Source organism: Stegodyphus dumicola, chromosome 11, assembly GCF_044657685.1.
Source record: "Stegodyphus dumicola isolate Sdum_Otavi_A_Nest chromosome 11, ASM4465768v1".
In the NCBI taxonomy this organism is placed as follows: Eukaryota; Metazoa; Arthropoda; class Arachnida; order Araneae; family Eresidae; genus Stegodyphus; species Stegodyphus dumicola.
In genome coordinates, this window is record NC_140778.1 from 84,158,738 (window position 1) to 84,179,981 (window position 21,244).

The following is a 21,244-nucleotide window of genomic DNA, read 5'->3' on the forward strand; positions in this document are numbered from 1 at the left end:
TTGACTTCTTACTAAATATATATGTATTGTATAAATGTGTACACTCAGCATATTAAATATGTCTTTAGTCTTATATTAATATAAATTTAAATTTATCATACTATTAATTTAGAAGTCAGATAACAAAAATCAGCGTTATATTTATAAATTTTTACAGGACTAGTTTCGATGGTTTTACCGAACCATCATCCTCACCTGCCAGAGCGCAAATGAACGAGATAAGGTACTGTCTGTCTACGAGAAGAAAAGACCAGCCACAGTGTCTGGCGGGTGGTGGTCGCTATAGCAACAGGGCTAGTATATTTCAAATAGGGGCGAACCAAGTGTTGCTTTATTATTATTTTCTTTTTGGCGACTGTTGACTGAGGAGAAAAGATTTTATCATTCGTCTTCTAGACACCCGTACGGAAAATGGGTCAAGGCTCGTTTCTACGGCAGCAGAGAGCTGCAGACTAACTGGCGAGAGCTTTTCTTATGATAGACAGACTGTATAAGGATTAGATAAGATAAGAATGGCAAGACAAGTTACTGGCTCCATTTGTTGATGAAACCAGAACTAAAGCATTTTTCCTTAAAAGCTGAAGACAAAGATGGATTCGAATTAAGGTCCTTAACTTGAACAGAAAGACTTTTTTGAATGTGAAACGCCTCTAGAAAATCTAATTCACCAATGGAGGATGTTTTTTTGAATAATTTGGCTGCAGAAAAATTGAAAATGTTATTTTCGGACCAACAATGCTGGGCAACAGGGGACTTCTGTGTTTCCCTTTTTCTAACATGGCTCAGGTTCCCTAACACGAAATTTTAAGGCTTTCTTAGTTTTACCAATGCAAATTAAACCGTACTGGCATGGAATTCTGTAAATACCCCAGGAATTCAAATCCGGAATGCAGTATTTGAGTATGAAACTCGGAATTTTATTGATAGGAGAATAAACGAGCCGAAAGCTAAATTTTTGTAAAATACGTGCAATTTTATAGCTAATTGATCAAAAGAAAGGAATGACAGCATAATTCTTATAATCTCCTACAACAAGAGTATGCCTTTTGGTGTGTTGGGATGAGAGTTAGTAACTGCTTGATTAATAATGTTGAAATTGCTTGATTAATAATGTTGGGATTGTAATGAAAAGCCCCTGTCAATAACCACTGCTTTTAAATGATTTAGTTCTTGATCAAGAGCCAATTTGGAGGAGCAAACGAAGTGCACGAAAAAAAAAAAGAATGAAATGAAGCTAACTGTTGTTTAGTCGGATGATATGATTTGAAGTGTGGTGGAAGGCAAACCGATGAAAGTTTACAGTAAACTGTAGTACTGAAGGTCATGGTGCCCGCGGGCATAGGGCTAGGAACCCCTGCTATAGGCGGTCCCTTCTATATCATAGTATTAGAGCTTTGCACAGCATCATTGCTAGTATCTTTAAACCTTTTGGTGTGCCTGCTAATTAAACCTTTTCTGATAGCAATCATTGTTCAGGATGTTTCTTATTACGTAGGCAATATTTTAATTTCCTACGTAATATTATTTCTTACGTAGGGAATTTTAGATTTTTCGCAGTGTTCTTGCATTCAAGGAAATTTTAGATTTTATGCATTTATTTGGTCTTGTTCAACAGATTTCCTTAAAGGCTTTAGCATAATCAAACGCTATTTGAAAAAGATGTGGAGCAGTTCTCGGCCTCGATCACGACAAATTTCCCATCATCCAAAAGCCAAGCTTCCTACGAACTCTAAAATAGTACTTAACCTACAAAAGAAAGAAATTGACTGATATCAATAAAGCGAAAGAGATCAGGACCGAAAACGATAGCTGTGTACACGCTTATACAGATGGTTCCTCTGATGAGATAATCACTAATGGAGGTTTTGGAGCATTTCTGACTATCCCAGGCGATACTACTTATCAACGCAAAATTGGCGCTGGAGCCACAGTGGCTAACCACACTTACGATCTTCAGGCAATAGCAGAGGCACTTGACATCCTTAGATCCCTTCCCATTTCTGAGCCAGCAAAAGGAGTCGTTCGCCTCTGTCACTCAAAGACAGCTGGACAGGTAATCCTGGATTGTATCTCCCCGATCGCCAACGAAATCCAGTTTCGCCTAAACGAGCTTCAAAAGTTAGATATGGTCTGCAATGGTTGCTAGCGCATGCCAACATCACAGGTAACGAGAATGCAGATAAACTGGCAAAAGAGGCTCAATTTCAACAATAATAATAGCGTAAATGTCACCATCTCGGATGCAAATGCCTTGGCCAAATAAAGATTGGAGGAACATTCAGTTCCAATAAAGCACCTACTCCATAACGTCAATGGATATCGACTTACAACCGAAACCATAGTTAGGCTTAGAACGCGCCATCAAAGATTATTGAAAATTGACATAGAGGGTAAAAAAACCTACAGAAACAGTGATAACTGCTTGGACATACTCGTAGAATTGACAACTACACGGATTTTTCATTGTCCGGCCATCCTCGCTGAATTGTTAGCCGAAAGAACGTTAGCCCAAAAGAGTTATTAATTTCGTTTTCGCATTTAGCACCGACTCACCATAAACGGGGAATCACTTTTCAGATTGTTGCCACCAAATATTATCGCCCTGTATTGCATTTAAAGAAATTTAATAATGAAGAATCTGCATAAATGTATGTATGTTTCTCGCATTGTGATAAAACAACGGTACCTAGAGCCATCCAATTTTGAATAATGTATGTCTCCATCCGAATATGGGCATCTGAAAGCTCGGGATTTATTTTATTATCTATCTCATATTTTTTAAAGCATTTATGAGTTTTTGATTAAGAAACTCAACGATTTCAAAGTGAACAATGGCAACACTGTACGAAGGGGGGGGAGATATTTTTATTTCCAGCGCACGAGACTGTGTATCAGAATTTCTAAAGATGTGCTCTTTAAATATTTTGTGCTATTGCTGTTGAATTGAATTTTATGATTTAAGTGCGAAGAACATGATATTTAATAAATAAAGGTGTAGAGGCATTAGGTTATTTCGAAACAAGAAAGGTAAAAAATGAGCAGTGCTCTCGCAAGGACTCGAACCACGGACAGCTCGAATAAGCACCGACTGTGCTGGCCATTACGCTACGAAGGCATGCTAAGAAGCCGGGAGGAATACCTTATAAAGGTAACATACAAAACGTTAATAAAAGCCCCTTTGGGCGTAATATAAAACCTGAAATCTTTCAGATTTTTTTATTATATATTTGATTTTACTGTGAATTCTTACATTTTTTTTTTAAATCTGTTGTGTACACCACATGACTTCCTTGAACGGAATATTGAATTATACGCAATTTCCCTTATATTTCATTTAAACTTATTGGATTGAATTAAATCTACTTCGCCGATAGCGCATAAACAAAAATAGATAAACAAATAAATGCATTCTTTAAAATTCATTCTATTTGTTTACCACAGCGACACTCTGGCGCTAGGTTCATTTAATAGTATTATATTTTGTTCATATTATAACTCAGAATGCACAAAATTTATATAATGTAAAGAATTATCTAATCGTTGCCTTATGTTCTATTCAAAAACTATAATAAAATTAAAACGATATATGAAAGAAATTAAGCAAACAAAACAAAAAAGAAACAGTTTTTCACAGACGATTGAGTATTTCTCTTTAAATTAATTCAGTTCTCACTTCGCGACAAGGCAAAAATACATAAAAACTCAAAATATCTGTATTAAAAATTACGAAGTAAATCTTAAACACTTATTTCCTCGAAAAAATTCCAGAAAGGATTAAGCATGATTTCATTCGCAATAATAAATGAAGGCGTTATCGTTGTTGTTGCGAAGCTAAGTTTCTCTAGATTGGCAACAAATCCGCTATCCTGCTGTTTCAAATGTAAACAAGCAATGGCCGCCATCAAAAAAATTATTAGGCTTAGCGGCACTTTAAAATTGTTGATAATTCTAAAATTATTGCATACAGATTTACTAAAGGCATAAAAACCTTAACCGGAAGATAAGAACAATAAAATTCAATCCTTTTAAAAGCAAAAAATGTACAATTTGCAAACATTTAAGAGTAAAGAAACTGAGATCACGGAGCCGGGTAACAGAGTGGATATATGTATAAGTATATTTATATACGTTTGGTGCGGCCGATTGCAACCAAAATACGAGGTGTACATCTACATGTTATAGCACACCTATATACAAAATTTCAACGTTCTGAGGCTACTCGTTTTTGAGTTATGCGAGATACGTACGTACGTACGTACGCACGTGTCTGTACGAGAAAAATTCTCTTCAGAATTAATTTTAAAGCAGTTTTATAATTTTTTTGGAGGAAAAGAATCTTTTATTCTGCCCTTACGTACAGATATCACGCAAAAATATCGGTAAATTGCATTCGATAGCGGTCAAAATGGATATTTTCGTTGAAATATGCTGCCTGAAACTTTTCGCGATTACAATACTTCCATTTTACTTCGTACAAGGAAGTAAAAATGAATGTCGTGTTTAGTTTAAGGGATTAAAATATACGATCATAGTATTTTGCAGAATGCAGGGCTGTCATACACGCCTATGGCCTTATTTGAATAGGCTTTATCATAGGCCCGACAAAAACAAGAACAATAATCAAACTTTTTTGGGCTTTTTCTATATTTCTAATTGCATTAAATTTCATAGGAATGCTCCGCACACATGAATTTCAATAAATGGGATGGCTGCATAAGGTTTGCCTAGCTTTCCCCCATTTGTAATATGAATATCAGCCAATTAGAAGAAATTTCCTCGGAAACTCTTCCACGAATGCATCTGTTCCCTTAAGCAAACATCTACCGCAGCATATGTAATCTTAATTAAGTAACTCAGGTAATAATCGCAAAGCGAGAAAACCCATACTACTATTGCAAATATTTTAAATCCAAAAAATGTCCGCCATACTTATTATTTATACTTAAAATAATTATTAATGAAACAAAAATAGTTTATCATATTACATCCGGGTCTTAACATCCCATATTTACTTAATTATCTCCCCTAATAGAATACCATTTGTAAATACAGAAACATGTGATGTAAATTAGAGCACGTGCAACAGCATTAATAATTAGTTTCTTGAAACATTAAAAGAATGACTGCGGTTGTTTCGTACCCGCAACCGTAGCTAATGACAGTAAAATTATTCAGTTTGCAAGCTTGTTTGTCGGGAAGTTTACCATTAGCACGTGAAAATACATATTCATTTTCTGCAGGTGGAGCTATTTAATGTCGAAACCTGCACGATTGATATTTTACTGGGTGCAGTGGAAAGGAAATATCCTTTTATCCGATTTGTGTAGCTGGAGTGACGCAGCTGAATATGCAAGCATCAATAATGATCCTGAAAGGAGTTTCAGAAGAACACTTCACGCTATTTAAACAAATGTGAAGGTGTTTCAAACACTTTAAGAAGTCAGCGTAGCATAATATATCAACTAAATTACATGATTTAAAAAAAGTTGCAATTAAAAAAAATCTGAAAGCTTTCAGATTTTATATTACACCCAAAGTGGTGTTTTTCCCATTTACCTATACATAAACGTTTCGAGAGCATTAGGGTTAATGTTCCTTTTTGCTGAAAGTATTTAAAAACAGCCTATCTTTAGAATTTTCGATAGACAGTCTCGCATCCTGGAGATGAAAATGTTTTTTCCCGTACAATGTTGCCATTGCTCGCTTTGAAATCGTTGAGTTTGTTAATCAAAAATTTGTTAAAGTTTTATAAAATTTAAAATATAATATAAAGTATTTGAAAACAGCATAGCTTTAGAATTCCGATTGACCAGTCTCGCGCGCTGAAGATAAAAATGTTTTATTCCTTACATTGGTCGCTTTGAAATTGTTGAGTTTGTTAATCAAAAATTTGTTAAAAGTTTTACAAAATATGACACACACAATAAAGCAAATTGGAAATTCAAAATTCTGGCTTCCAGGTGTCCATATTCGGGTGGAGGACTACATTACTCAAAATCTGATGGCTTTAAGTGCAGTTTTTTCTTCACATTGCGGAAAATATGCATTCATTTATACAAATTCTTTATTATTTAATTTCTTTAAATATAAAGTTGTCCTTCAGACAGACTTTGGTATTTTAAATTCATGACAATTAACGTTATGTATTATACGTTTTGTTCAATAACAAATACATTGTATTAAAAACAATCTTCAGGATTCATGTTTTATCGTCTGGTACGATTTTCTCATATATATATGTAATAATAAAATTCCATAGTCAAAAATACACTTAAATTTCTAACTGTATGTTCTTTTCATTTTTTTTAATAGCGACGGTCTCTTATTTGAAAGTACGTGGAATTAAATCCACAGCCCCGTAGTCAAGTTGTTTTTCCCGCCTTTTCTACACGTACAGTTATAGAATTTTCTGGAGATATTTAAAGCGAACTGGAATGGCTGACGAGGTTGACGTCATTTCTTGGAAGCTCCGCCTTTCCAGAGACTATAAAAGGACTCGCAAAGTAATATCGGGGTCTCTTCTTTAACGTAACGATGCAGTAAACTTCATGCAAAAAGTTTTTAGTAATTCTTTTTTATTTACTCCGGAAATATGATTTTTGTAACTGCTATTTCTTCTAACCAATAATAAATGGATCCTGTTTTTTAAACTTATCGTCTGATAATTTAAGCTACGACTACATCTATATTTCTTCACCAATCTATTTATTCCGGACAAAAGCTGGTACATCACACACACACATACACATATATATATAATATACGTATATTGTATAGTACGTATAAGCGTTGTAAGCGATATGCATTATTTCCCGAAAAGAAAATATTCGATAAGTAGATATTTGTGAACAACATACCTTAATAGATTTATAAAACGTTCTACCGTGAAAGTAAACATCTAGATTCTTCAGTACTGTCCTTTTAGATGTATCTTAGATGTCAATAACCATAATATTTCCATGTATTAGTGCAAAGAAAATTTAGCTTCCATTTTCAACGCCATTAGAAAATGATTCTAAGCTGAATACAAAGGTACTAAATCAAGAAATATATTAGTATTATCACAATTTGCGTACTGACCACGATTACGGCAATTTGGAATCTTATGCGCAAGGCATTTTCTCACTTTTCTTTTTCTTCTCTCTTTTTTCCAAAACTCCTCTTTCCTTGTTTTACAAGAGAGGAGGAGAAAGTCAGTGAGAAACAATAGGATGATTATAGTGCCTTAAAATGCAGAATGCTGGATTAGATGATGCCTGGATTAAGTGGTAATCAAAGTATGCATCAAATCACTTCTTGATGAATTCTGCGGAAACGCAAACAACATATTAAATAAAGAGAAGCTGACATAACAATCATACATCATTGATGCATCTAGATCATGAGATTCTAGCTATTATGTGTCAATCAAAAATGCTTGTCAATCAAAAATGCTTGAAAATCGGTTGCTTTATGAAATTTTCTCATTTGTGTAATTCATAGATGTAAGAAAATTGGCAGACTGAGATTTGTTTCCTAAATGTATTCTTTTGTGTTTCGTTGCAGATATGGTGGCAATACCAGATTTCAATGCAGGTGCTATGGAAAACTGGGGACTCATCACTTACAGAGAAACTGCATTGCTGTACGATCCAAGGTATTCATCAGCAAGCAACAAGCAACGTGTCATTGTAGTCATCTCTCATGAATTAGCTCATCAGGTAAGATGCAAGTAGTTGAGTACGATCATTCCAGAGAAAATTTGTAACAGCTGTTATGGGTTCCAACTAACTTCATAATGTTTGTGATGACTTCGTGGTTTAACAAGGCACCATTTAGCAAGACGAAACAAACATTTATTAAATATATAATTCAAATAATAATATAATAGTTACTCAGAGCAGTATGTCGCTCCTACCGCATAGTAAAATCTACTACCTTCCTCTTCCGAGGCTAACATGCAACTCCTAATAAATACATTAACCCTTCTCGAAGAAGAGCTACCTGCGCCAAGCATGCTCTGTTGATCGCCAAACAGTCGCCAGATATCACAATGTTCATTACCATTAATGGTCGTAATAAGTCTAATAAGTCTTTACGTCTGATCTGTATGATTTCTTTACGTCTGTACGTCTGATCTTTACGTATTTACGTCTGATCTTTACGTCTTTACGTCTGATCTTTACTTCTTTACGTCTGATCTGTGCAGTGAATTCTTACCGCCAGAGTATCAAACCATCAGACAAACAGACACAAAATGAAAATGCTTTAAGTTAATTCTACCTCACCACTCGTGGTGTCTAAATTAAAATATGCAAACGTGAAATTAGTAGCCAACTTGGACCTATCGCAAACGAACTTTCTGTACTCCTTGGAAATTACTCTGGACTGTCTTTCAACAAAAACTGAAGGATATACCTACGCAGAAGGCCAATTATATGCTACATTATATACAATTATATACTATATGATTCATTTACGTGGTTAGAAGTAATAAATGCAACACATAAGTACGACAGTTTAGCAATATTTTAATGAGATATATTCCGCAAGAGAAGAACCTTGTTTGTTTACGTTAGCTATACATAAGTCACGTGATCTTGTCGCGACTTGAAATATATATTAGATTTATACCTCACATTGTTCAAAGCTAGGACTCAAAATCGAACTTTTCTGAAATGACGTACTATTTTTTTCTTCGTATTTCGATTCTACGTCTCAAAGTATGCACAAATATTAAATTTTGTAAAATTTAATGGGAAACTTTAAGCAATTAAAAAAATTATCTTGGCACACTTCTTCCAATTCACGCCAAGAATAAGTCACTTGGCGGAACTCTTAATTTATAGCAACCTATTTTCCTTTCCCTTTCATTGTGCACGAGACGAAAAAAGGTCATCGTTCAATCTTTCAAATAATTTTAACAATATGCGTAAACCACATTTGGCGTTATTATCGCTTATAACAAATATGCCAAATGTCAAAACACCCCGATATATACAGTCACATATATCTCGGGAAATTTTGAATAAAAAAACTCTAATTTTCTGCAGGTTTTCCTAGAAATACGTCTATTTTAAGTTGCTAGACAACATTGTATAAGTTGTAATCGAAAACACTTTTTGAAAAATTCATAAAAATTACCAAAAAATACAAATTTTAAAAATAAATCAGAAAATATCAGCGAATTTTATTTGGATTGAGCCTAAATTTCGAATTGTGAAAGAAGGAATGATATATGTTTGATAAAAAAGAAGAGATATTGATAAATATATACCTAATTCAATTAACATTGAGGAGCTAACATTTTAAGAGCTAATTTTTTTAAAAAAACTACTCTTGCGATTTTTACAAAACTTGGCTTTTTGACATAATTTGAATCGTAAAATCGAAATATGGAAAAAGGTAGGCATATCATTTAAAAAAAAAGTCCGATTTTGTGTCAAAATGTCCTATGTTAGAATAATGCTATATATCCTAAGTCTTACTTTCGATATATGAAAACGCAAGTCATCAATTTCGTTAATCGACCCTGTAGAACGGGAGATATAGAACTGTATCATCTTTTAATGCAGACAAATACGTGTTAAAATATTTGTTGCCATCGAGAAATGCCGAAATATTAAGAATTACATGTGGTTTCTAAACAACTCACTCTCTTACACTCATAAACAGTGCATTCGTATACTTTTGAAGGTTAGTGAATGAATATGCACTCTATGTTACCAGGACGAGAACTACTGTCCAAGTCTTAATACAGGAGCTTCAAAGAACTTTTACATGTTAAAATGCATTCTGTTTATAGTATGGGATTTTAATTCTCCCAGGGTTATTTGAAAATTTGTAAAAAATTTTTCGATATAGATTAATTTCAGGCAACATTGATAATTCTGTAGCATATCTTCTTGTGTAGACTAAAGGATTTTTTTAATCTAGATTAGCAGTTGGTATATGATGATTTAGACAATGATAGTTCCTTCGTAAGTCTTTTTCTGTAGATGTAAAGAAATTTTAGAATATAGATTAGTAATTAGTATTTGATATTTTAAGACAGTAATAATTCTTTCGTAGGTCTTCTTGCACATAAGTCAAGAATTTTTAAAATATAGCTTAACAATTAGTATTTGATAATTTAAAGAGAGTAAAAATTGTTTCTTGGGTCTCCTTCTAATTCTTCGAAAGAAGATAGATTAACAATTAGCGTGGACATAGATTAGCGATTTAGTATTTGATAATTCTGAACAGTAACAATTTTTCCGTGGGTCTCTTTAAATATAGTATGTAACGAAATTTTAAAATGTAGATTAACAATTAGAATATGATAATTCAGAACAATAACAGGTTTTTTATAGATCTTCTTAAAACCGTATTCGTAAAGAAATGTTCGAATATAAATTAATAGGTAGTATATGATGATTTTTAATAGTAACAATCTTTCTTGGGTGTTCTTGAATATAGTATGTAAAGAAATTTATGAACATAGATTAATGATAATTTAAGACAGTAAGAATTCTTTTATAGGTCTTCTTATAAATATGTAAAGAAATTTTCGAACATAGATTAGCGATTTAGTATTTGATAATTTTGAACAGTAACAATTCTTCTGTAGGTATTCTTGAATGTCTGTAAAGAAATTTTAGAATACTGATTAACAATTAGAATATGACAATTCAAAACTGTAATAGTCTTCTTTCTTAGGTCTTCTTAAATCTACATTTGAAAAGAAATTTTCGAATGTAAATAAAAAAGTAATTTGTGACAATTTAAGACGGTAAGAAATTTTTCGTAGTTCTACATAAGCAAGGAAATATTCGAATGTAGATTAGAAATTAGTATTCAATAATTTAGGATAATAAAAATTTTTTCATAATTTTTTTTGGCACATGTGAAAAGAATTTTCGAATGAAAGTCAAAAATCTGCATTTTTTATTTTACAGTGAATTATCATTTTCATCAACAAGAAAGGCTATTTTTTCGATTATATTTTGTATCTCTTATCGAGGAAACGAGCGAAAGTTATCAATAAAATACTTATGTATGGTTAGTTAAAAAAAATACAGGCTTTAAATAAATCATAATTAATAACTGAAGAATGTCACTAAGCTTTTTGACTATAAGGTATTTCTCCCGCCTTCTTAGTGTGCCTTCGTGGTGTAGTGTGCTCTGCATGCTGGGCGTGTATTCCAGAGGTCCATGGTTCGATTCCAGGCGAAGGCGTTGCTCATTTTTCCTGCTCCTGCTTGCCCCCCCAAAATCCTAATGTTTCTATATCACACTGAATATATTATCCTCATTAATTTCTTTTAAACATTTTATAGTTATCTCTTTGCAATATTGTCTTAGCTGTTGATACTAATGCTAAACATTTATGATGGTTTGCATCTGTGTGAGAGTTACGTTATGCTTTTGGTTTTAGTGGTTTGGCAACCTTGTAACTCCCAAATGGTGGGACGACTTGTGGTTGAATGAAGGTTTTGCGAGCTACGTGGAATACCTGGGTGTCAATGCAGTTCATCCGGAGTGGATGATGGATCAGCAATTCGTCCTGGAAGATCTGCAAGATGTCATGGATTTGGATTGCTTAAAGACATCTCATCCGATTTCAATTCCGGTCAGGCATCCAGACGAAATCAACGAGATTTTTGACAGGATTTCTTACGAAAAGGTAATTTATTTATTTATTTTGTATACGCTTCGCGTTCTTATAAGCGAAACATCCATATTCGATATGTGTATGTACAAATCATGCACAAATTAATGTTTCAAACTTTTCTATAAAATATTATTCCCTTTTATTTTAAAGTTGACTATACTGATTAATTTCATTTTCTCTGCTTTATGTTTAAAAAACTATGCCATTTCTCTCGCTTTGGAATACTGCTTGATATACTCCAAATGTTCTTTGAAACATTAACCAGAATTCTGTTGTGTTTCTTAAACAACCTTGCATTTCCCGATTGGACATTCACAGATTGATAGCCAAACCTGTCAGTTAGTTAGTCTCATTACGGAGTGAGTTGCATAAGATGCATCCATACGAATCATGGAGGTAGGAAAGGGAGGAGGGGCCATTCCGCGCTAGAAGTGAAGCATTGCTTTGAAGCTTGGGTCACCAGGCGGGGTGTTCTTTGTTTACATTCAGAAGCTCGCTTGACAAGATTCTGATAGTATTTCGACACACGACAGTTCCATAGAAATCGAAAAAGGGACAATCTCGCATGAAAGAAACATTCATAGAGTGATGGATAATAGCAATTTGTATAGTTTACTGACATTTACGCAAAAATCACATCTTGGTTATTTTTCGATAACTAACAACAGCGATTTTGATTATGAATTTGTTTTATAAAATTCTAAGCTGTTGCACTACAAAAATATAGATTTTAAGAAAATTGCTAAAAGAGATCTGCCAAAATTTATTTTCTAGCAGATTTGAAAAGTTTGGAACTTGATGGCTAAATGTAAATATAAAATTATGTATGTTAAAATATTTGTAATTAGGCACATAGGTCAGATTAAGTTTTTATTAAATAGAGTAACGCATGCAAGGGCTATCTGCCTAAAGAGAGAGATGCCATCGTGGAGGAATTTTGAAGAAAAACTGACCTTTGAGTGGGTATTAAAAATAATACTTATAATTTTCATTCAAATTATATTCATATATATTTTTTATGTAAAACTTTCGGGTGTATGCTAAATTAGTGTAAATTACTTTACACGAAAAATATAGTGAATGCACAGATATTAAAGATTTGCACATGACGAAAATGATAAATAGGAAATATATATGGGTATTTATGCATGTGCTTGCAAAAAGCATGTATCTGCCTTTGACAAAATACTTAAATATTCATTAAATTATTTATAAATGTATTTGAAATGAAGAATTTATTCACTTATAAACAACCGTGGAAGTACTGTGAAGAAATCTAATGATTAAATGTATCTAATTTATGTATAATGATTATAAATGTTATCTAAATATATAATAACCTTAATATTGAATTGTAAACATAAATTGAAATCCTGTTGACAAATACGTTATAAAACTATTTAAGCAAGAATTGTTCGTACTGGAAAGCAATCTGTTAAAAGGTATTGTAAAGCAAATGCTATAAGATGCGCACTTAAGAACGTAATAAAGAGTTTTGGAATATGTATTGTTGAAATGAGGGTTAAAAAAATCTGATAAGTATAATTAAAAGAATTATTCCCTTTATATTTTATAATAACTCAGTTACAAGTTTTAAATAATACTTAAAAAAAAAAACTTATTTTATTCCCTTTCAGAAATGTTCAGAGAAAGTCAAGTACTATTTAAAGTATTTCGCTAATTCCTAATAATTCTCTAATTTAAAATGAACCGAATAGAGCATTAATTATAAATTGACTTACATTTTTCGATTTAAAAGAAGCCAAAAAATAATGTCATATTTAAGAAAGTATTTTAGGAAGAAGCTCTATAAATAGAAAAGAAATAACGCATAATTTTAATATTAATAATACAATAAACTTTGATCTTAATTTTTGTACCTTAACCGAATAAAATCGAACTACCTTAATTTTTTTTTCTAATGTAATTAACGAAAACTTGTGAAAATATTTCATTCAAATTAAACCATTCTGAGAAAAGTATAGCATTTAATTCCGTTCAGAATGAAATGTCGTTTAAAAATATGTTGTTTTCACATACTTAGGACTCTGAAGTGTTGTAGAAAAGAAAATATATACATTTATATGTATATTTGCGACGTAATTACAAAATATTTACACCCGAACGCGTCAAATCCCATAGAACTCAATGGTAAATGACCCAATGTTTTGGTCACCACGTAGGGATCGCCGGTGCTTCAGAGCAGGGTACGAAGAAACTTGTTTAGGGCGACTCCTTCTTACTTTCTACCTCCATGATACGAATAGACCGAAAACGCGATGAAAAAGACATCAGAAATGATCATGATCCGGGATTCAAGGCTTTCAAGATTTATGGATTTGGGAGGCAGTTTCCGCCAACTACCATATCAAGGTTTCTAAATAATCCATACAAGATTGCAAAATCTTCGTTTATTAGTCATATGGCGATTGCCTGTCTTGATGGTGCTATATAAATATAACTTGCGAGAGGACAACATCTTAACATCCCCAGTAACAATACACAAGACTTCTGAAGGTTTGTGGCAAAAGAACGTTATTTGGTGACAGAGGCCATAGTGGGAAACATCTTAAAATATTTAGAGAATGAAATGAAAGCAATTGTAACATTCCCTTCTCTTTGATTTATGGCCCTATTGGAATTTTCAGTAACTATTCGCTCTAAATGAACGTGCTTGAAAACAGCTGGCGTTATTACACCACCTACGGATAGACGGAAAACGTCAAGGAAGATACAATAGAAATGATCATGGTCTAGCATTCAAGCCCGAGATTTCTGGCCTTGGCAGCCAGGATCCGCTTGCCACTATACCAGGACACCGATATAACCGTTATCAAAATTACAAATTTTCATCTATTATCTATATTTCCATTCACTGTCTATCTCCATATCTCACTGTATCTATTCTCCATACTCTGAATACAGTAATATATCCCTCGGATCTGGTGAACGCTGTGTTTGGTTTTATCGCTATTCCAGCATATCGCAGTTATAGCAATTTTCGAGCGTATGTAAGTTTCTGAAATATTTCACATGGCACGAACCAAAATCCAAGCACAAGCAGAATCACTGGCATGATCAAGTAGAACAGTAAAGTCTTTGTAGATTTGTTAACACACTAGATGAGCCAACAGAGACAGATGGTAAAGCAGCATAGCCTGACTACCGCCTGGGGCAGAAGGAGCAAACAAAAAGAGCGGAGCAGGTAAAGAAACGGAATGCCTGAAAGCAAGATACAAACCTCAAAAGTAAAATAATTGAAGTTCATATGTACAAGAGAATAGTTCAATGAACTAGAGTGCGAGAGTTATGGTAAATTGAGCCCAGAAAGCCCAGGCCTACCCCAAAACAATATTTTACAATACAGTGTTAAGGTAAAATAAAATTTAAGCCTAGAACAATTTAAGTTCAGGCCGATAGCCCTTCAACCTCCTGAACTATGTGAAATAGAATATACATTTCTCAGGCACACACATGCTTTTTTAAAATTCAAGGATTTTGCTTTTACATTTACGGATGACTTGACAAATGTTTCTGCCAAATGCATTTTGATATTCAGTTAGGATTTATACAAGTTCAGATATATCACTGAAACTGAATATTGGTATTTTAAACCTGATTATGGGATGTGTGTTCGCTTGGAACATTTTGTGAGGTTTGTGAGGTATTTGTGTGAGGTAACAGGATTTGCAATATGTCCCGTAACGACAGTCACCTTGTAAGGATCCTAAGTTTTACTAACGTTTATTTTATTTTAAATCTTTACTATCACTTCTTATTTTCTACTTCCGGCCAGAATTAAAAGCTTTAACTTATTTATGCAAATTTGTCTTGCTAACGCCAAGTACTTAAGTTGTGGCTTTTTGGCAAGTAAGAGAGAGGAAGGAGTTAGAAGCAGGCCGCCGGCCGTAGTAGTTTTACTCGTTTGCTGGTTGCCTTCAAGGCCAGAGGTTTAATCCTCTTGATAATTTTAAACGTATTGTAGTTTTAGCAGCTCTCTGTACTACATACGGATTTTTGTTAAATAACGGCCAATCGTGAAGTTAGGCACTTGTATATTAATCCAAAGTTAGTTTTAGTTAGAGTTCTTAGTTAGTATTTTTATATTCTTATGTTCAGACCACAAGTGGTTGGTCTCTGTATTCCGAAGTTCCGGAAATCGCTGTAAAGATAGAAAAATAAAGGGTTTCGTACACCCTTCCTGTGTGTATTGTCTACTTCACAATTTATTGAACATAGCTTTAGTAAGCTCCCTGTTCCGAGTCAGGACAGTTCATGTTTCCAAAGCAAGTAAAGAGGAATACAAGTCCTGATAACCTCTGAGGAAATATTTGTGAATTTCAGTGACTGAGCAAAGCTTAGGTTTAACTTGGAAAAAAAGATTTTAATTTTCTGACCTTTGGGAACTTCAAGCAACCACCGTATCAGGACACATGTGGACCTACGCAATTTGCACACTTGGAGGCATCCGGGCGCCCTTGCTGATCACAATTACCAGTTCATTAGTTGTGAGCCAGGATCGAATTCTCAAATTAAGGAGCTAAAGTTGTAGGTCTTAAACACTTCGCCACTGAGACAATTTAATATATACTTTGGTGGGGAAACATTGTGTACTCAGAAAATGAAACTGAAGCACCGTGAAACCTCTTCCTCTTATTTTTTATTTATACACTATTGGAGTTTTTAATAGCTATTCCTTCTAAAGAAATGTGCTTGGAAAAAACTTACATTATGACACCTACTAGCATTCTAATTAAATTAAATATTTTTTGTTTTTACGTTTAAACTCTTACTGCACCTTAATGCATGTTTCTCAAATTTTCTGTTTAAAACATAATTGCTTGCAGAAAGTTGCATTTCTTGAATAAAACATGCATGCATAGAGGTACAAAATGTGGTTATTTTTCTTTTTGTCATTTAATTGTATGAATTATAGCTTGTTTCTTTTTTATTTATAGGGTGCATCAATTATTAGAATGATGAAATTTTTCTTAGGTGATAAGGATTTTGGCACTGGATTAACGGTAAATAATTTTAAATTAAAATTATTCACATTATTTTTAGTAGAAAATCAAAAGTCATTCTTTTAAAGTTCACAAATGGAAATGAAATTCACAATTCTTATATTTTATCTAAAATAATAACAGTAATAAACTTATTAGTTTAAGTAAGTGCTGTAATAAACATTTTACGCTATGACTGACAGTTTATATGTATTTTCTTCAGTTAACATGTTAATGTAAATGTTACTAATAATTTTTGTTTCTAATCTAAAATAGCTTTTCTTGATGTTTCTACCAGAGGGAGATTCTTAAAATAAATTTAATTTACTAGGAACCCTATAAAAAATTATGATAACTGTATTTCACACTACAGTGAAGGACCAGAAAATTTTTTTTATTGCAAAGGCACTTTATTATATATGTCATTGACTCCATGCATCAAAGATGTGTGAGATTGGAGCATCAACATAAATACAAAAATATAATTAGTAAAAGACAAATCAGTAAATAATCTGTTTACAATAACAATAACTACATCGGAACTAGAAAGTGGAAAAAAAAATTTAGTCACAGGATATCATCTGCATCAACTCTCTAGCCAGCCGACATCGACTGTATAGGTTTTCTTCCTTAAGTTAGGAACATTTTAGTAAGAGCTGCGTGAGAATCAGAAACTCAGATGTTGCTTGCTAAGAATATTTTAAATAATCGTTAAAATGACCTGTAACCAAATTCTTCGAGTTGTTCCGTTTTATACCCCTTCCAGCAGTCTGAATAGATCATTGACCCATCTTGCACGTGTTAAATAATTTTCTCTATTAGTGTACTAGCATTTGTCTTTGAGATTTGAACGACATGCCACTTCCATCTTCCTGGTATATTCTTCCAAAAATATCCAACTGTCGTGGAAGTACTCTGCCGCTGATGTTCTTCACGTCGGATAAACAAATTGTCATCGATTTCAACTATTTTATTGGTACAGCCTATTCGACCATTGAATCTTTGCTTCAGACAGTAACATTTCTCGAATGTAATTGTTCCAGTCAATAAGATACCATGCCGCAAGAGAAAAAGAGGAAGAATGAGAACTTGTTTACTTACATTAGCTATACAGAAGTCATGTGAACTACAATGTTTATTTATATTAGGTATATGTAAGTCACGTGATCTTTGAGGTCATCGGAATACATCTCATTGCAGAATTTTCACACATATTAAGCTGTTTGTCACATTATTTGATGGACATCAGCTCTTGTGCCCAGGAATACATAAATCTAATACAAGTGACCGACGATATTTTGGAACCACTAAACCAATTTTCAACACGAAGGCCCTTCTTCTTTTTACGATTTTTAACATCACACGTCCAAATGATTTCGTCAAAATAATCATCGTAAACTTAATGTTACGAAATGCCTAGCTGCGGTAAGATAGCTTCTCCGCAAAGAAGTATTATGGTTGCCAGGAAGTGGCAAAAAAACGTAGGGTTGCCAGATTTGGCGAGAAATTGCCCATTTGGCGACAAAATTGGGGATATATCATAGACGGAGCGAGAACATTCTAGAATGAATGCTTACCAGTTTTCCCCCAGAATATTCTCGAAGGTAGGTAAAACGCTATATATACCCTGCATGTACACAGAGAGTGCAGAGTAGTAGTGTAGCAGTAGTGACTTGAGTTCAGAGATTAGTTTGAGAGCGATCGACTGAGTCGGCAGCTGTACTTTGGTGTTTTGCCGTGAAACTGTCTTCACCGGTGTTTATCGTAGTTTTTCGGCGACTATAAACGTGTCTTTGAAACTGTACTATGAAATACTAACAAATAAATTATGTTTTGATTCTTCATCAAGTGTTATCATCAGTTACTCCTAATCCACGAACCCGTAGAACGCAACAATATAGTTTCCTGCTGTGGCTATTTTCGCATACTCATTTTTCAGGTAAAAGACCTGTTTCTTAAAAAAATTATCTTTGTTTGGTAAATTAAAGATTGTTGACCACAAACAAAAAGAAGGAATATTTAATGAAAACAGCGAGAATTTGAAAATCTTAGCAAAAATGAAACACGAGGCTAGTATAAGAGCACTTGGCGAGATATCTCCGTTTATGAGTGATTTAATTTTGCGAGACTCACTAATAAGAAAGTACCAAAAAGAGGACAGGCTTAATGAAGTACCGTATATTTTCAACCACCTTATTTCTCCCAAAACTCCCGATGACGAAGAACCTTAGTGTTTCAAGGAAAACTGTAAACCTGATACTCAACAAAAAGCAATTTATATCCAAAACTATTCATGAGAATGGTTTAAACAGAAACATTATAAATAGTCACATATATAGAAAATCGATATCGGAAACCATGCATATTGATAACCTATAATCAATATTGAACAAATTATCAGTAGATAAAAGAATATTGTATTTCAGATAATGAGAAATCTTTTAAAATCGTTGAGTATCTAAATAACATCGATTAACGTTATGGATGTCAGTAACGGGGGGGGGGGAGTGACGTTGCACTTGTTTTCGTGCTTTGAATGCGAAATTGATCTCTAAATCAGAGAGATATTTGGTAAATATTTATGAAGAATATATAAGAAATAAATAATGAAACAACTCCATTAAATAATGACAGCATTAAAATAATTTAATCTTTTAAAAAATATTTAATATTACAATAAAATCCAACTGACTCTTCAGTAGATCATACCAGAATGTCCAATAATCCTCATTTTATCGTATGGTGACTATGTATTGTGAAAATTATCCGTATGGTGCTAATTTGATAATGGCCTTCGTCTTTTTCACTCCAAATTTGAAGACATATCCCTAATCCAACGTGACTAATCTTTGCTGGACTAGATTGCGTAAGTTATTATCTTTATGGATAATAATGAATACAAATTTTTGTTTATTTAACTGATCAATGTTCTTGGTAGCCAAACATCACAAAGCATGTCTTCGCTTTCCTGGTGACTTTTCATTAGGAATTAATATTGCTTTAATATGTAACCATTAATTTCATTAAACGATTTTAGAATGAAAAGAGCTGACATACTGATTTTCTGTTCGATATATTTTTAGAACTACCTGAATGCCAAGAAGTTCGATAATGCAGTCCAGGATGATCTGTGGGAGCACCTGACATCTGTAAGACTTATCGGTATTTGTTTCATTTTCATAACATGTTTTCATATAGCTTTAATCATGCATAAAGTTTCAGTTATAATGGAAAGTTATCCCTCATTTCGACGGCTTTAATGATATTTGTATTTAAATGGCCTTTCAAAGAACTACACATGTAACACTTTGCAACGTAAATAATATACACTTCTTGCCTGAATGAGAATAGTTAAAAAATTACTGACTTTTATGATTCAAAACTAATGCAAATGCATGAAATAGAGTTGGATTAATATTCCATCTATTTATACACTTTAAATGGCCTTTCAAAGAGCTATACATGTAACACTTTGCAACGTAAATAATAAAAACTTCTTGCCTGAATGCGAATAATTCAAAAATTACTGACTTTTATGATTCAAAACTAATGCAAATGCATGAAATATAGTTGGATTAATATTCCATCTATTTATACACGTTGTTTGTATTTATACAACATAAAAACTTTTACCAAAAATATGCATAAACATTTTACATGTATTTTTTGTAATGTATTCGGTATTCTTAACATGCCACTTTCCTAACATGCCTTCGTGGTGTAATGGTTGTGCACGCTGGGCCGGTATTCCAGAAGTCCGTGGTCCGATTCCCGGCGAAGGCGGTTACTATTTTTCATGTTTCCTGCTTCTAAAATTATACCTAATGTCTCTACAGTGGCGCCCGAACTAAAAGGGTGTTGGATGAGGTTTCTCCACACCCAGGATTTGGCGGTTGGGTCCCCTGAAAACCCCAGTCGCCCTTTAGAAAGTGGAATATGTAAGGTATTTCTCCCACTTTCCTAACATGCCTTCGTGGTGTAGTGGTTCTGCACGCTGGGCCGGTATTCCAGAGGTCCGTGGTTCGATTCCCGGCGAAGGCGGTTGCTATTTTCCTCTTCCCTGCTTCCAAAAATATACCTAATATCTCTACAGACTTTTTTAAGAAAAATTTTCACAAAAACTTTCAATAAAAGCCAGAGGCCAGTTAAGATCAACTTCAGTAAGAAATGGCACAAATATCGAAAAGACGATTTAATAAAAAGGGTTTATGAGAAGCATGAGAGTTAATCAGTACTCTATATGTCTGGTAACATTTCTACGGGATACATCAAGCTGTTTCATATAAGACTGTTCTGAAATCCTTGTTTCGAATAGCCCAAAGTTATTGTGCTACAAGGCTTACTCTTGTGTGACGTCACTGACTCATAATGTGCTTAAAGTGGCTTCTTGCCGTCCCGGTTGGGATTGGGAAGAGTCTAACCTTACTTTTCTATTGACCTTGGAATATCCCTCGTTCGGCTGTTCAAATTAGGATTGTTCAGCGAGGACTGCGTAAATTACATAATAATATTATTTGTACTTTAACCCCTTCGAGCCGGGTAGCGAAAACGCGCGCTTATCGCGGAGGCCGGCAGTGTCTTCCGCGAGCGTCTCTCCAGGGCCGGGGGC

At 33.6% G+C, this 21,244-nt stretch overlaps 1 protein-coding gene across 1 annotated transcript in view; it reads left to right on the forward strand.

Annotated features, from left to right (window-relative positions):
- superdeath (Suppressor of ER stress-induced death) overlaps nt 1-21,244 on the forward strand; it is a 219,089-nt gene that overhangs the window by 152,995 nt on the left and 44,850 nt on the right. The window contains exons 5-8 of the mRNA XM_085826940.1: nt 7,546-7,700; nt 11,396-11,644; nt 16,591-16,656; nt 19,719-19,784. Of these exons, the coding sequence (XP_085683066.1) occupies nt 7,546-7,700; nt 11,396-11,644; nt 16,591-16,656; nt 19,719-19,784 (536 nt within the window). The remainder of the gene's footprint in view (nt 1-7,545; nt 7,701-11,395; nt 11,645-16,590; nt 16,657-19,718; nt 19,785-21,244) is intronic.